Source organism: Schistocerca serialis, chromosome 2, assembly GCF_023864345.2.
Source record: "Schistocerca serialis cubense isolate TAMUIC-IGC-003099 chromosome 2, iqSchSeri2.2, whole genome shotgun sequence".
Taxonomy (NCBI): Eukaryota; Metazoa; Arthropoda; class Insecta; order Orthoptera; family Acrididae; genus Schistocerca; species Schistocerca serialis.
In genome coordinates this window covers 436,606,440-436,623,691 of record NC_064639.1, presented here as the reverse complement: position 1 = coordinate 436,623,691, position 17,252 = coordinate 436,606,440, and the positions used below count along the sequence as shown (strand labels likewise).

General features: G+C 38.6%; 1 protein-coding gene across 1 annotated transcript in view; it reads left to right on the top strand.

The window, feature by feature from the left end:
* The window catches only part of LOC126455591 (glyceraldehyde-3-phosphate dehydrogenase 2-like), a 100,425-nt gene extending 84,283 nt beyond the window's left edge, over positions 1 to 16,142 (top strand). Inside the window, exons 7-8 of the mRNA XM_050091348.1 lie at positions 15,551 to 15,745; positions 15,962 to 16,142. Coding sequence (XP_049947305.1) covers positions 15,551 to 15,745; positions 15,962 to 16,031 — 265 coding nt within the window. The 3' untranslated portion in view covers positions 16,032 to 16,142. The remainder of the gene's footprint in view (positions 1 to 15,550; positions 15,746 to 15,961) is intronic.
* Positions 16,143 to 17,252: the final 1,110 nt, after the last annotated feature.

Below are 17,252 nucleotides of genomic sequence, written 5' to 3'. Positions count from 1 at the left end.
TAATTTGCTTAGTAGCAGATGATATAGATGCAAGATTTTTGCACATACTTGCATTAATGTTTTACTCTTTACAAAATTCTTTGCTACAATTTGTTTCGTGTTTCTTTCCACCCACATGGAGCATAAATTCACTTGCACTGTAGAAACAATGATCAAGTAGGAATGATTTTAATTTTTTATTACATACAGTCAGGGACTTACTGATTTTTACTTCTTATGGCAGGCTGTTGTATATTTTAATGTCTTTGTTGAAGGGAGAGTTTTTAAAAGCAGAGGTGCACATTTCTTTAACATGGAGTTCCATTTTCTGCCTAGTACCATAGTCATAGACATTTAAGTTTTTATTAAATTTTGTAATATTACTTTTTACAAATTTGCATAGTTCTAGTATATACAGGCTGCCAAGGGATAGGAAGAAAGGTCTGCAGCTATCTGTTGGCTTTGCCTTATTCATTATTCGTATAGCTCTCTTGAGTGAGGAGAATGTTAGGGTTATGTGTAGAGTCTCCCCAGCATACAATACCATACTGCATTACACTGTGGAATTGTGTACAGTAGGCTGTGTGAGCAGTTTCTAGGCTTGTGCAGTATGTGGGGATGCGTAGGGCATAGCACACTTTGTTTAGCCTACTATTAGTTTTATTAGTGTGTGTGTTTGCCATTTTAGGTTATCCTGGATCCATATGAGTAGAAATCTTGTTTCTGTATTTGGAGATATTTGGGAACTGTGTAATTTCATATCAAGCATAATTTTATTTGTTCTTAGGTGGAAGTTTAAGTAACTGGTTTTCTTTGTGTTAACTATGAGCTTTTTTTTCTCAAGCCAATCACCAAGTTCGTCTGTATTTCCATTTATGGCCTCTCGGAGTTCATGTTCATTTTTGCTTGTAATGAGAATACTGGTATCGTCTGCAAAGAGTGTACTGGTGCTGGCATTGACATTTGATGGTAGGTCGTCTATGTAAACAAGGAAGAACAGTGGTCCAAGTATTGAGCCTTGGGGCACACATTTTGTAATATTGCAATATTCAGAGTAGAATGTTTCGATATGTCCTTGATTGTTATGTTTTATTGACACTTTTTGATTCCTATTTGTCAGGTATGAGCTGAACCAGTTAAGTGGGGTGCCTCTGATGCCATTTTTGACTCCAGTTTGTTGAGAAGAATCTTGTGGTCTATGACATCAAATGCCTTGGACAAATCTTGGAAGATCCCAATTGCGGATCTCTCTTCCTTCTGCAGGAAATCTTGCTGGCTTCAATTACAGTGACATTTGCGAATTTTGAACAAAGTTTATAGATTTGTGAGTTTGTGTTTGTTACATCTGTGTTTACACACGACCTGTTTGGAAGGCCGTGTCTAAATGGTCCGTCCACTAGGAACACTTTCTTTGATGAAATGCACGGTAGTTTGTTTCTTAGTGTTTTTAGTAGATTCTGGCTGTTGTTGCAGGTGACATCATTTGTTCCTGCTGCAATTACAACAATGTCAGAGGTGCATGTTTTTGGAGAGTTTTGTCAATGTTTTTTAGGACAACACTTGCATTTGCTTGGGGATGGACGTTAACCGAATGTGGTCACCTTCATTTAGAAATTTTGATATATTGCAGCCTTTGCTGTCACCCAAGATGATTGCCTTACACTTTTGTTCACTCATTTTTTGTTTTCATGGAATTTTGTACCATTTCCACTTTGTTTTGGGGATCATTGGTGGGTAAACATGAGTTTGTAAGATGTGTTTGTGTCGTTTTCTGAAGTAAGTTTGTCTTACCTGATATTAGAATTGGTTGCTCTTTACTTTTGAGCTGCTGGTGCAACATACATAATTACTGGTGTGATTGATTGAAGCACTAAAATCACATTCCTTATTTCCAATAACAAGCTTGTTATTTCCGGTATTCCCGGTCACACATGAGTCACACGAACACAGTACACAAGTATTTTGTTGTTCACTTTCCACTGTAGCCATTTTCTTCTTTATTTCTTCATGTTCTGAGCATGCTGCAGCCAGTTCTTCCCTTAAAGCATCGTTTTTCCCTTCCTGGGACGCCAACATAATCTCAAGATTGCTCACTGTTATGTACTCAGCAGACAGTTTCGCCTTCAGTATTTTGAGTTTGTTCAAGAGATCCTTGTGTTCAGAGTGTATTGCAGCTAGTTCTTTTTTTTATGTTTAATTTCCACTTCTTGAAGGGTTATGGAGACTTTTAAATTGTTTTCCGCTAAACATTCGCACATGTACGGCATTGCCACTGGTCTCCATCGGTTCTGAATCTCAGATATTAATTTTGACGCACTTATTGTGATACCAACACAATTCCGTGCACAGAATGCTTCTTGTACCTCTTTCTAGCATATGTTGCATATGGAACGGTCACATAGTAACAAAACCAGGAGACAATCTTTTTCACTACCCTTCCATGGTGCCATGACACCCAAAGAGTTAGCAAAACTAGTTATTTGAAATGGTTCAAATTAATTAGGAGATTAGATTAGAGGTTTCGGATTGGGAGATTATAGGAGATTATAGGAGATTATATTCATATCATTAATTAGGAGATTATTTTGACTAATGTAATTTAGCAAAGTTAGGCCTGATCTTATACTCAGAATTACAGACTGACATCTTTTATGGCACATCTCTCACTAATGCTAATGATAATTACGAAAAAACTCATTTAAGGAGGCAAATAACAAAACAGAATTGAAATGGGTCACAGCTTGCTCTGCTGCAAGCTTCAGATATTGTCACCATTGAAGACATTGTCTAGGAAAACTGCCAAGTGACACCATATGAAATTGCAGTAACTACACTCCTGGAAATTGAAATAAGAACACCGTGAATTCATTGTCCCAGGAAGGGGAAACTTTATTGACACATTCCTGGGGTCAGATACATCACATGATCACACTGACAGAACCACAGGCACATAGACGCAGGCAACAGAGCATGCACAATGTCGGCACTAGTACTGTGTATATCCACCTTTCGCAGCAATGCAGGCTGCTATTCTCCCATGGAGACGATCGTAGAGATGCTGGATGTAGTCCTGTGGAACGGCTTGCCATGCCATTTCCACCTGGCGCCTCAGTTGGACCAGCGTTCGTGCTGGACGTGCACACCGCGTGAGACGACGCTTCATCCAGTCCCAAACATGCTCAATGGGGGACAGATCCGGAGATCTTGCTGGCCAGGGTACTTGACTTACACCTTCTAGAGCACGTTGGGTGGCACGGGATACATGCGGACGTGCATTGTCCTGTTGGAACAGCAAGTTCCCTTGCCGGTCTAGGAATGGTAGAACGATGGGTTCGATGACGGTTTGGATGTACCGTGCACTATTCAGTGTCCCCTCGACGATCACCAGTGGTGTACGGCCAGTGTAGGAGATCGCTCCCCACACCATGATGCCAGGTGTTGGCCCTGTGTGGCTCGGTCGTATGCAGTCCTGATTGTGGCGCTCACCTGCACGGCGCCAAACACGCATACGACCATCATTGGCACCAAGGCAGAAGCGACTCTCATCGCTGAAGATGACACGTCTCTTTTCGTCCCTCCATTCACGCCTGTCCCGACACCACTGGAGGCGGGCTGCACGATGTTGGGGCGTGAGCGGAAGACGGCCTAACGGTGTGCGGGACCGTAGCCCAGCTTCATGGAGACGGTTGCGAATGGTCCTCGCCGATACCCCAGGAGCAACAGTGTCCCTAATTTGCTGGGAAGTGGCGGTGCGGTCCCCTACGGCACTGCGTAGGATCCTACGGTCTTGGCGTGCATCCGTGCGTCGCTGCGGTCTGGTCCCAGGTCGACGGGCACGTGCACCTTCCGCCAACCACTGGCGACAACATCGATGTACTGTGGAGACCTCACGCCCCACATGTTGAGCAATTCGGCGGTACGTCCACCCGGCCTCCCGCATGCCCACTATACGCCCTCGCTCAAAGTCCGTCAACTGCACATACGGTTCACGTCCACGCTGTCGCGGCATGCTACCAGTGTTAAAGACTGCGCTGGAGCTCCGTATGCCACGGCAAACTGGCTGACACTGACGGCGGCGGTGCACAAATGCTGCGCAGCTAGCGCCATTCGACGGCCAACACCGCGGTTCCTGGTGTGTCCGCTGTGCCGTGCGTGTGATCATTGCTTGTACAGCCCTCTCGCAGTGTCCGGAGCAAGCATGGTGGGTCTGACACACCGGTGTCAATGTGTTCTTTTTTCCATTTCCAGGAGTGTATGAACACTACTCATGATCTTCTCCACAAGTCATGTCACTATAGAAATACTTGGGTCAACTTCCGTCAACCAGAAATGAAAAGTGTTACAAAGGAATGGTGTGTTTCATCATTATCCTAACCAAAGAAGTTCTGATCCCAACCATCATCAGAGGATGAATTGGACATTATCTTTTAAAAACTATACACTACCAGTCATAATAAGACCTCATAGATAATTACCACTGGCCTGCAAGCAAATCAAAATGTGTGTTGTTGGCTGCAGATTGTTTTTACAACATAAGTTCCTGCTTCACTAAATATTTTGGAGCTTTCTGCTTATGGTTTCAGTCAGCTCTTTGCTCCTAGAATAATTTGGGGGGCAACAGTTTTCGTAGAGGGCAGTAAGTTCAGGAACTTGGTTATGAAGACTTTGACAATCTACTGTTAAAATTCTGACAGTCAAACTGTGTGTACTTTTTATGCTCTCTGATTTCACCTCTTGTGTATCAACTGGTGAGCATTCATCAGAGGACCTCAAACTACCACCTTGCTGGGAGGGGGGTCGGGGGAGGAGAAACCTGTGTGCTCCCCAAGTACTATGCTACGTGAGTAGCTGCTTCCTTTGTGGAGTGCATTGCTGACCTACCAAGGGGAGTCCTACAACCCTCCACCTCATAACAGAGGTTTAGAAATCTGCAGCCATGACTGTCACAGAATCAACGGAGCCTCTGGTTGATATCGTCCACTTGGCTCCAAACCGAAGGATCCCGATCAGCTCTAGGTAAAATGCTGCTAATTGTGAGCTCTGTTTGCACCGCACAAGTGAAGCCAGCTGTCTACCCCACTTAACGCCAGCTGCCCATAGGAACTGAGGATGGTCTCAGAAACCAAGCAACTGGTGTCATTGGTGCTGACATGAACAACAACTTGCAGCCTATTTCCTTCTGAAACTCTTCTTAAAAACATTCTCTTTAAAACACATGCTGCTAAAACAGTTTTTATACAACCTTTTTTTTTTTTTTTTTTTTTTTTTTTTTTTTTTTTTTTTTTTTTTTTTTTTTTTTTTTTTAAAAAAAGTGTGATCTTAAACTCAACTAGACTGAATACTTTGTGGATATGTGACTGAGTGTGTGACCTAACATCTGTGTGCACCAAAAATCCATAGAAGATTACCTTCTTTCAATTACAGCAATTTTCTAATCAAAGCGAAAAATTATAATAAAAGTATATATTTGTGGTGACAACAGTCTAAACCAAATAATGGCTTTAAACACAGCTGGTTTGAATCTTATTTAACAAATAGAAGGCAAAAGGTTGTGCTGAATAATTCAAACAATATTTGAAGGGTAGAAAATTTAAAGACTGGGGAGAAATCCCAAAACAAGTCCCACAGGGTTCAGTTTAGGATACACTCATATACCGTGTATATGTGAATAACCTTCCACTTAACATTCAGTGAGCAGAATTTGCGCTTTGCGGGTGGTACTAGTGCTATCCCATTAGAGAGAAATTAACAGAAGAGGTGGTTAATTATATTTTCCAAAGAATTATAAAGTGGTTCTAAGAAAATGGACCTTCTCTAAATTTTGGAGAAGAAACCATACATTATATTTTATTCTGTAAAGCAAATAGTCATATGAACAATTGATGTAGCACTTGAGCAGGAATGATTAAATAGGCTAGAATGCTTCAAATTTTTGGATTTACATATTAATGAAAATCTGAAATGGAAGAAGTGTATTACTGAGCTTCTCAAACAACTGAGTCTAGCTAAATTTGTTCTTTGTATAATTGCTAATTTTGGAAAATAGAAAATCAACCTCCTGGCATTTTGTATATTTCCATGCAATTATATATTTTATTGAATAATTATCTGAGGTAAGTCATTGCTCATGATGAAAGTGTGGATTGCACGAAATAAAGTAGTAAGAATAATATTTGGTGCTCACCAACGGACATTGTATTGTTACCTCTGCAAGGAGTTAGGCATAATGATAATTTTCTCATTAATGTAAATGTTGATCATGTATACATATACTGTAAACTGACTTGTTCCACACCATTTCAAATAAAAGAAGCATTCAAATGATCTATGGAACATGTAACCAAACAACCTACAAAAGTTCTGAAGTTTGCATGTTTGTTTGATTTATAATTTTTATGAATTTTTCTTTAATTCTTTTAACTCCTCTGATCCTCTGTCGGACTATGTCTGACATTACAATTTTACTCTACAGCTCCGATGTCGAACAGTATCCAACACGTTTCCATTGTTCCTTCCATCTGTTTCGTTGGTGGAATTTGCTAGGCATATGGCAGCACTTGGCACGAAGACCTGATAACTCCAAGTGTGTTACATTCACATGTTTCTTGACTGATAATGGCTGCTAGAAAATGTGGTGGTGTTATTGCCAGGCAGCTTCTCGTAGACATTGAGGATGGAGGTGAATTTAGTGATGAGAGTGATTGGGAAGAAACTTCCACCATGTGCAGTGATATAAGTTATAGTCAATCAGAATCTACTTTGGAGGGAAAAGTGATACCTGGACAGTTTATTATAATGGCGACAGTGATCTCCTGAAGTTTTCTTTCTTTCTCATGCAACAGAGTAATGAGTTTTAACCATCCCTCATGGCGTTCGACCAAAATCTGAACTTATATTTCCAGCTCTTCTTCATTGATTATCTTATTAGTGAAACTGTAAATGCTGCAAATATAGATGCTAAAGGAAATATACAGAAAGTCGCTCCACTTACAAAACACTCAGGGTGGGACTTCGTTGGGAGATGTTTTATTAGAACAACTGAAGGCTTTTTTTGTTGTAATATTGAGCATAGCATTGAATTTTAAGGCAGAATTAGTTGACTATATTCAACAGTAGACTGGCTAGAACTCAATTTTTCAAGGAATTTTCTCATCTTTTTCTTTATTCCCCTCTCCCCAAAGATCTTGGTTGGGCTCACAGCTCAGGGGTGTCACTGTACAAGAGGGAGCAAGGTGAAGGTGGTTATTGAGTATATTAACATTAAATGCAAAGAACTCTGTGTACCAGAACAAAATGTGGATACAGATGATAGCACACTAGATGCCAAAAGAAGAATTTAAAAGTTCTACAATCCAAAGAAATCACGAAGTGTGGTTTGAGTTTTCTGTCTGTGTGATTCAAAAAGTCATTATGTTTTTCCTCACATTTCATATTATGGAAATACAACTGCGGAAAGTTGTAATTCATCCTGATTTACCTTTTTCATTTCATACAGTGGTTGATAACTTATGTAGGTGATTTGGGCTCACATATCTATAGTAACAGATTCTACACAAGTTGTAAACTTGCTCAGAAATTGCACAAAATTAAACTTTAATGCCTGAATATGAATTATGAGAGATGAAAATTGTGGTTTTCATTCCATGACGAGAGTTCAGGGACAATATTGAGTACATTCTTTGGTCCTCAGATCCAACTGATCACTGGTTATAAGAAGAAAGAACAGTTCAGTTCCTGAAACCCACTGTTATTTTAGAATACATGAAGTTTATGGGAGGTGGTGTGGACAGGGAAGATCACCACTGTTATTGCTATGACTTTACAAGGCAGTCACACAGGTTTTGGAAAAATATGATTCTTCTGGTTGATAGAAACTGCAGTAGTGAAAAGTTATATTGTTCACTCAATAGACAAAAATGAACGTGGAGAACAACTGGAGACTCAGATTTTCTACGGAAGAAATCTAATCATCCAACCAGGTGAGAAATACAAATTAAAGAAAGGAAAGCAAAAAAGGATGAAGATCTCTGTTGTCTGACACGGGGGAGAGAGTAAATAGGAAGATGCATTTTATAATGGAACAGAAAAAAAGTCGGCAAAGGATTACATGTTTTGCAGCAAATACAAGGAGAAAGAAGAGAAACAATTTTGTACTGTGAAACATGCAAGAGCATACCAGGACTTAATCTGGGAGAATGTTGTAAGAAATATCACAAAGAAAAAAATTATGAACAACCATAAAGAAAAAGAAAATAAACTTGTCAAGTGACCTCACATTGCCGTTTTTCAAAGGATTAGGTTTGTTCAAAAATTCCAAATCATTTGTAATTTCGTGCCAATGGTGTGTTGGAGTGAAATGTGGTTGGCACCCCTGCAAAAGCCTGTGATTAATGTGTAACTGCCAAAAGTTTCACTGTTGTATGTCTGTTAGTTATTGTCCAGTACTGTATTGAGTAGAATGCTGTGTTGCACAGTTTGTGAATTTTGAGATGGCACAGTGTCTGCATTATATTTTTCATGACACTCGAGAGAACTTGCACAAGAAACACCAAATGACACAGGAATCCTGTGGTGATGAGTGCTTGAGCCATACTCGGTGCTAAGAGTGGTTCACACAGTTTAAAAATGGCTGGACGGAAGTTAAAGATTACCCTCTTTCAGGACACCTTCGATGTCTACCGATGACACTCATGTCAGGAACGACAACAAAATTGTGTATGCCAATCAGACAGACTTTCAGAGAGATTGCAGAAGAATGTAACATTTCAGTTGGATCATGTAATGAAATCCTGGCACAGCATCTTGGAATGCACCATGTGCTGCCAAGATCGAATTGAAGGCTCATGAATCAAGACTAGAAAGACTTTCACCTCATGATCTGTGAAGAGCTTTTGTATAGTGCAAATGAGAATGGGATGGTCCTTAGGAGAATCATAACTGGTGATGAGATGTGGATCTGGGGTTATGCTGTTGAGACCCAGGTCTGCTCTTCTCAGTTGGTCGGGAAAGGTTCTGCAAGACCAAAAAAAGTTGGTCAGGTCAAGTGTCAAAGCCATGCTGATAGTTTTCTTTGCCTTTCAAAGATTAGTTCATCATGAATTTATGCCACAAGCACAAACTGTTAATTGATGGTACTATTGGGACATGTTGCAACGCATGTGAGAAAATGTTAGGAGAAAACAGTCTGAAATGTGATGAGACAATTCATGGCTCTTGCATCGTGATAATACACCCACACATTTATCCCTGTTGGTTCGTGATTGTGTTGTTATGGTACTCAGTCCAAGGACTGATTTGATGCAGCTCTCATTGCTACTCTGTCTTCATCTCCGAGTAATTACTGCAGCATACGGTCTCTCTCTACAATTTTTACCTCCCATGTTTCCCTCCAGTACTAAATTGGTGATCCCTTGATGCCTCAGAATGTGTCCTACCAACTGATCCCTTCTTCTAGGCAGTTTGTACCACAAATTTCTCCTCCCTTGAATTCTGTTCAGTACTTCCTCATTAGTTAGATGATCTACCCATGTAATCTTCTGTAGCATTGCATTTCAAAAGCTCCTAGTCTCTTCTTTTCTTAACTGCTTATTGCCCATGTTTCACTTCCATACAAATACTTTCTGAAAGGACTTCCTGGCACTAAATACACTCAATGTTAACAAATTTCTCTGCTTCAGTAATGATTTTCTTGTCATTGCCAGTGTACATTTTATATCCTCCCTCCTTCGGCCACCAGTTTTTTTGCTGCCCAAATAGCAAAACTCATCTACTACTATAAGTGTCTCAGTTCCTAACCTAATTCCCACAGCATGACCTGATTTAATTTGTCTACATTCCATTATACTCATTTTTCTTTTGTTAATGTTTCTTATATCCTCCTTTCATGACACTGTCCTTTCCATTCAGCTGCTCATCCAAGTCCTTTGCTGTCTCCGATAGAATTACAGTTTCATTGACAAACCTCAAAGTTTTTATTTCTTATCCCTGAACTTTAATTCCTGCTCCAAATTTTTATTTTGTTTCCTTTACTGCTTGCTTAATATACAGATTGAATAACATCAGGGATAGGCTACAACCCTGTCCCACTCCCTTCTCAACCACTGCTTCTATCTCGTGCCCCGCGACTCTTTATAACTTCCATCTGGTTTCTGTACAAATCGTAAACAGCCTTCCACACACTGTATTTTACCCCTGCCACCTTTACAATTTGAAAGAGTATTCCAGTCAACATTGTTGCGAACGTTAGGTGTTTTCTTTGATTTAACGAAGGCTTTTGACTGTGTTGACCACAAAATATTACTGCAGAAATTGGAACATTATGGAGTAAGGGGAGTAGCTTACAATTGGTTCGCCTCCTACTTTAAGAACAGAAAGCAGAAGGTAATCCTCCGCAATATTGAGAGTGGTAATGATGTTCAGTCCCAATGGGGGCACTGTTAAATGGGGCATTCCCCAAGGGTCGGTGCTGGGGCCACTGCTGTTTCTTATTTATGTAAATGATATGCCTTCTTCTAGTATTACAGGTGATTCAAAAATATTTCTGTTTGCTGATGACACCACCTTGGTAGTGAAGGATCTTGTGTGTAATATTGAAACATTATCAAATAATGTAGTTCATGATATAAGTGCGTGACTTGTGGAAAATAATTTGATGCTAAATCACAGTAAGACTCAGTTTTTACAGTTTCTAACCCACAATTCAACAAGAACTGACATTTTAATCAGACAGAATGGGCATGTTATAAGCGAGACGGAACAGTTCAAGTTCCTAGGCGTACGGATAGATAGTAAGCTGTTGTGGAAAGCCCATGTTCAGGATCTTGTTCAGAAACTAAATGCCGCTTTATTTACCATTAGAACAGTATCTGAAATAAGTGACATTTCAACACGAAAAGTAGTATACTTCGCATATTTTCATACGCTTATGTCATATGGTATTATTTTTTGGGGTAATTCTTCTGATTCAAAAAGGGTATTTTTGGCTCAAAAACGGGCTGTTCGAGCTATGTATGGTGTAAGTTCGAAAACTTCTTGTCGACCCCTATTCAATAGTCTGGGAATTTTGACATTGCCCTCACAGTATGTATTTGCTTTAATGTCGTTTGTTGTTAGCAATATTAGCTTATTCCCAAGAGTTAGCAGCTTTCACTCAGTTAATACTAGGCAGAAATCAAATCTGCATGTGGAATGCACTTCCTTGACTCTTGTGCAGAAAGGAGTGAAGTATTCTGCTGCATCCATTTTCAATAAGCTACCACAAGAACTCAAAAATCTTAGCAGTAGCCCAAACACTTTTAAGTCTAAACTGAAGAGTTTCCTCGTGGCTCACTCCTTCTATTCTGTCGAGGAGCTCCTGGAAGAGCTAAAAAATTAAGCAAATACCAGTGTTACATTCTTGATTTTCTTTATTTAAACTAACGACTTGTCGCCTGAATATGTTTCTTATATTTCATTTTATCTGTTTCTACAATCGTGTTATAATTTCATGTATTGACTCGTTCCATGACCATGGAGACTTCTCCTAAATGTGGTCCCACGGAACAATAAATAAATAAAAAAAATAAAAATAAAAATAAAAATCTTTCCCTAAGTCTACAAATGCTATAAATGTAGGTTTGCCTTTCCTTAACTTTTCTTTTAAGATAGGCTGTACAGTTAGTATTGGAATGCATGTCCCTACATTTCTCTGTAATCCAAACTGATCTTCCCCAAGGTTAGCTTCTACCAGTTTTTTTTTTTTTTTTTTCATTTATCTGCAAGGAATTCATGTTAGTATTATGCAAATATGACTTAACAGCTTGGTAATTTTCACACAGGTCAGCACCTGCTTTCTGTGGAATTGGAATTATTACATTCTTCTTGACGTCTGAGGGTATTTCGCCTGTCAAATACATCTTGCTCACCAGATGGAAGAGTTTTGTCATGGCTACCAATATTTCTGGTGGAATATCCAGCCCTGAGGCCTTGTTTCAACTTACGTCTTTCAGTGCTTTGTCAAATTCTTCACACAGTATCATATCTTCCTCATCATAGTCATCATCATCATCGATGTCCTCTTCCATTTCCATAATATTGCCTTGAAATACATATCCCTTCTATAGACCCACAGTATACCACTTCCATGTTTCTGCTTTCCCTTCGTTGCCTAGGACTAGTTTTCCACATGAGCTCTTCATACTCACGCAGGTGGTTCTCTTTTCTCCAAAGGTCTAATTTTCCTGTAGGTAGCATCTAGCTTACCCCTAGCGATACATACTTCTGCATTCTTACATTTGTCTTCTAGCCATTCCTACTTAGCCATTTTGCACTTCCTTTTGATTTAATTTTTTAGTTGCTTGTATTCCCTTTCTCCTGCTTCATTTTTTACATTTTTATATTTTCTCCTTTCATTGATCAAATTCAATATCTCTTCTCTTACCCGAGTATTTATACTAGCCTTTGTCTTTTTACCTACTTGATCATCTGCTGCCTTCACTATTTCATCTCTCAAGCTACCCATTCTTCTTCTACTGTTTTCCTTTCCACTGTTCTTGTCAATCGCTCCTGATGATCCCTGTGAAACTCTTTACAACACTCTGCTCTTTCAGTTTATCCAGGCTCCATTTCCTTAAATTCCTGCTTTTTTGCAGTTACTTCAATTTTTATCTGCAGTCCATAACCAATAAATTATGGTCAGAGTCCACATCGGCCCCTGGAAATGTCTTACAATTTAAAACATGGTTCCGAAATCTGTCTTACCATTATATAATGAATATGAAACAATCCAGTGTCTCCACATCTCTTCCACATATACAACCTTCTATCATGATTTTTAAACCAAGTGTTAGCTATGATTAAATTATGTTCTGTGCAGAATTCTTTCTCTTTCATTCCTTTCCCCCATTCTATATTAGCCTACCATTTTTCCTTTCTCCCTTTTCCTACTATCTAGTTCCAGTCCCCCATGGATATTAAACTCTCTTAACTATCTGAATAATTTCTTGTATCTTATCATATATTTCCTCTATCCCCTCCTCATCTGTGAAGCTAGTTCGCATATAAACTTGTACTACTATGTTGACTGTGGGATTCACATCTATCTTGGCTACAACAATGTGTTAACTATGCTGTACACAGTAGCTTATCCGCATTCCTATTTTCTTATTTATTATTAAACCTATTCGTGCATTACCCCTATTTGCTTTTGTATTTATAATCCTGTATTCACCTAACCAGAAGTCCTGTTCCCTGCCACTAAACTTCACTGATTCCCAGTATATCTAACTTTAACCTATCCATTTCTCTTTTTAAATTTTTTCTAGCCTACCTGCCTGACTAATGGATCTGAAATTCCATGCTTCAATCCATAGAACGCCAGTGTTGCTTCTCCTCATGACATCTTGAGCAGTCCCCACCCGGAGAACCAAATGGGGGATTATTTTACCCAAGAGGGCACCATCATCATTTAACCATACAGTAGAGCTGCATGCCTCCAGGAAAAATTATGGCTGTGGTTTCCCCTTACTTTTAGCTGTTCACAGTACAAGCACAGCAAGGCCGTTTTCGTTGATGTTACAAGACCAGATCAGTCAACCATTTTGTGAGTATTGCACAAAAAAGAAATCACTGTGCTGCCTCGTCGTCAATACTCTCCAGGCGTTGCCCTTGTGGACTTAATTTCTAAAGTTTAAAACCTCACTGAAAGGACAAAGATTTGCAACAGTAGACAAGATGTAAGAAAATTCACAAAGTGTGCTTTGTGGAATCCAGCAAGCGATGAACCAAGACTGCTTCTGGAAGTGGAAACAGCATTGGGAGTGGTGTATTCATTGTGGAGAAGGGTATTTCAAAGGAGACCATGCACAATAAGTAAAAGGTAAATGGATAGAAACTTTATGGACAAAGTTCCGAAATGTTTTGAGCAGACCTTGTATAAGTGATACCTACATTTTGAATAATTAATCTCAAGTCTAGATTATTAATTTTCAAAATTTCATACATTAGTTTGTTTTTCATTTCAAATATAACAGGACGCATTGTACAAAGATGTAGATTAAACAGTTATTTCGAAGTTTATATCTCTAATTGCTTTTTATGTTTCGAAGTGATCAGTGAGATGACAAACCTTACTGCAATATGTTATACATACTGACTGCGCATGTCAGTAACGAAAAGGAAATGTTTCTGTTAATCGCAATCCGTTCTACGTAAACTGTTAGTTTTAGGTGACGAGCTGTATCACGTCTCACACACATGTACACTCGTATTGGCCTGATCACCATCCCCCACAGACGCATTGAAGCTGTAGGCAGTTATGCATTATTTATTTTCACCTGAGATTGGTGGTAATTTAACAAAAGCTTCATCAGAATAGTCTTTTACTTACTCAGTGTAATTTTATTCAATACTGAACTGATCACAGAATATCTCAAGTTCTCATAAACAACAACAATGCCATATATAGGAGACATTGAATCACAGGTAGGCATAATGAAAAGACTGTTACACAGTTTGGCTTTCACTCAAAAGGCCTTCTGAAGTAGAAAACAGAAGGCACAAATTTCTAAACATGACCACAGTCTCTGGCCACTGACGCCTCAGCAGACAGAGACAGTGGTCATGTGAGGTTCGTGCTTGTGTGAATGTGTGTGTTTAAGACTACAGAAGGCCTCTTGGCTGAAAGCTAAAATGTATAATAGCCTTCTTGTTGTGCCTATCTGCAACTCATCATCTCCTCTATTTGGTAAGTAGCAATCTGCCCTTTTCATAATGTGGTTGAAATCTAAATAACAACTGAAGCTGCTATAAAATTAGTACATTGTTTGAACTTAGCTGCTGCTTCTTCTTTTTCTTTTTTTCTCCCCCCCTGGAGAATATCCAGAATAATAATCTTATGGAATGATATACAAACTGCTAAACAGAAGTGAATTAAAGTTTATCGTTATATTTTATGAGATCACAATTTAAATGCCATCAAACATTATTGTAGGATTACACTTATTGAGAGTACATGACATGATTTAGTTCTGGTCTGCTACATTGTTTCATAGATGTAGGTCAATTTCTAATTTCTTAAAAATAAAGGAAAAGCCATTTGTCTAAAGAGTGCCCCCCCCCCCCCCCCCCCCCCCCCCCACCACACACACACACACACAGATTTTGTGCCCCAAGTTCAAAACTACAGTTGTGTGCAGGCATTTTGGTGTATGTAATTAGTAAAATGTAAAAAGTTTATTTGAAAGCACTGTATAACAGCATATCTGCTGTGTGAAAGTTATGCTATGAAATCCAGTAGTCTTAAAAGCTGACAGCAGTGAAAGTTACTCAGGGAAGTACTTATCAAGACGTTTTTGCATATGGATGGAGCATAATTTTGAAATAAGATTAAAAGGGAAGCCTAAATAAATCGGTTCAGATCTATAAAGAAAAAAAAAGTCTTCATTTTGTGGGGACTGGGCTGGAGGACAGATGTGGGCAATTTCTTTTTGATTGAAAATATTACAGTTGTTAAAATTTATTCTCATTCTTGATTTGTAAGTAATTTAAAGAGTAGTTTTAAGAGCAAAGTAACTTTCAATTTTGTTAAATTCAGGATAGGCAAAGGTGCAACTTACGATGAAATAAAACAGAAAGTGAAAGAAGCTGCTGAGGGTCCCCTCTGTGGAATATTGTCCTACACTGAAGATGAAGTTGTTTCATCAGATTTTATAGGGAATGCAAACTCATCTATTTTTGATGCAAAAGCTGGCATGTCACTCAACAGCAACTTCGTCAAGCTTATTTCCTGGTCAGTATTACCGTTTTTTCAATTGTTTCTCAGTTTGTAGTAGTGAGATGACAATCATAGGTGTACAATTCATATCGTAAAAATGATTCTGAGATTCGTAAATAGTAGAGAATAGTGCTGTAGTTCAAACAAAACTGAGACTGTGGTTAATCTGTTTTAACTGTGTTAATTCTCATGTTGTTTCTACTTCTCCAATTATTATATTTTCTATTCCAGGTATGATAACGAATGTGGTTACTCTCATAGAGTGTGTGATTTGATTCGTCATATGCACAAAGTTGGGTAACTATGAAAAATGTGCTGATTGTGGAAATAGAAGCAGCAATTTATTATTATATGCTTTGTCTTTTTGCGCTAGATGTTTTGAGGTATTATGATTACTGTTTTTCTGTAAGTTGTCAATGAAACAAGAAATATTAAATAAAAATTATTGTAGGTAAAAACGTAATTATCCACTAATACCATCATTTTCTTTTGATATGCATACATTATTAAGAACCTGAGTAATAAATTGAATGACTAATCACTTATTTGTGTTTATTTTTACTATTTTAACTCTCAGAAGAATATATTTTGACTAATTTTCAGTCACATGCTAATGTAGTTAACAATCGATAAATGGAAGTTCATATGGTTTTTTTGGAATTTTAAACAGAATTCTGAAAAGTTGTAACTTAGTAAGTAATGTCCTTAGTGATGCATCACTAGCACAGGGAATTTTTCCAGGCAGATTAAAATATGCTGTTGTTAAACTTCCCCAAAAAAAAGGTGGCAAGAAGTACTCAAATAATTATCGTCCAACTTCTTTACTGCCTACTTTTTTTAAAAATATTCGAAAGAGTATTGCACTCTTGAGGTGTCTCACATGTAAGTAGAAGCAATTTAACTAACATATCATAATTTGGATTCCAGAATGGTTGCTTGACTGAGAATGCTATTTATATGTTTCACTCACCATATATTGCAAGCCTTAAATAATAAAATATCAACAGTTCCTATTTTTTGTGGTCTTTCCATGGTGTAGATCATGTTACAGTTTTAGAGAAACTTAAAATATTACAGAAACTCAATGGCTGTACACACAGCTGCTTTAATCATACACAACAAACAGAATGCAAAAAGTTGTACTAGATAATTCAAATAATGTTGGCAGCGTAGATTATTTTAGTCGTTGGGGAGAAATCGCAAGGGAGTCCCATGAGATTTGAACCACACAGTCGCGATGCATATATTCTCTACTGGCATTTGGGTCAAATAAAAAAAGAAATAAAGAAGAAAAAGTGAGCTGCTCTTGAAGGCCCAGCGAATGTCTGGTGGTCACTTTGTCACCCACCAACTTGCTCTGTCACGTGGATGCGGTAGGGAGGGGCATGTGGTTATTATACCACTCTTCTGGTTGTTTTCCGGAGTTCCCAGACCATGGAACCACCACTACTTGGTCATGTAACTCATCAGTTGGCATTACAATGCTGAGTACACCCCATATCAGTCTTTCACCAAGGAAAAA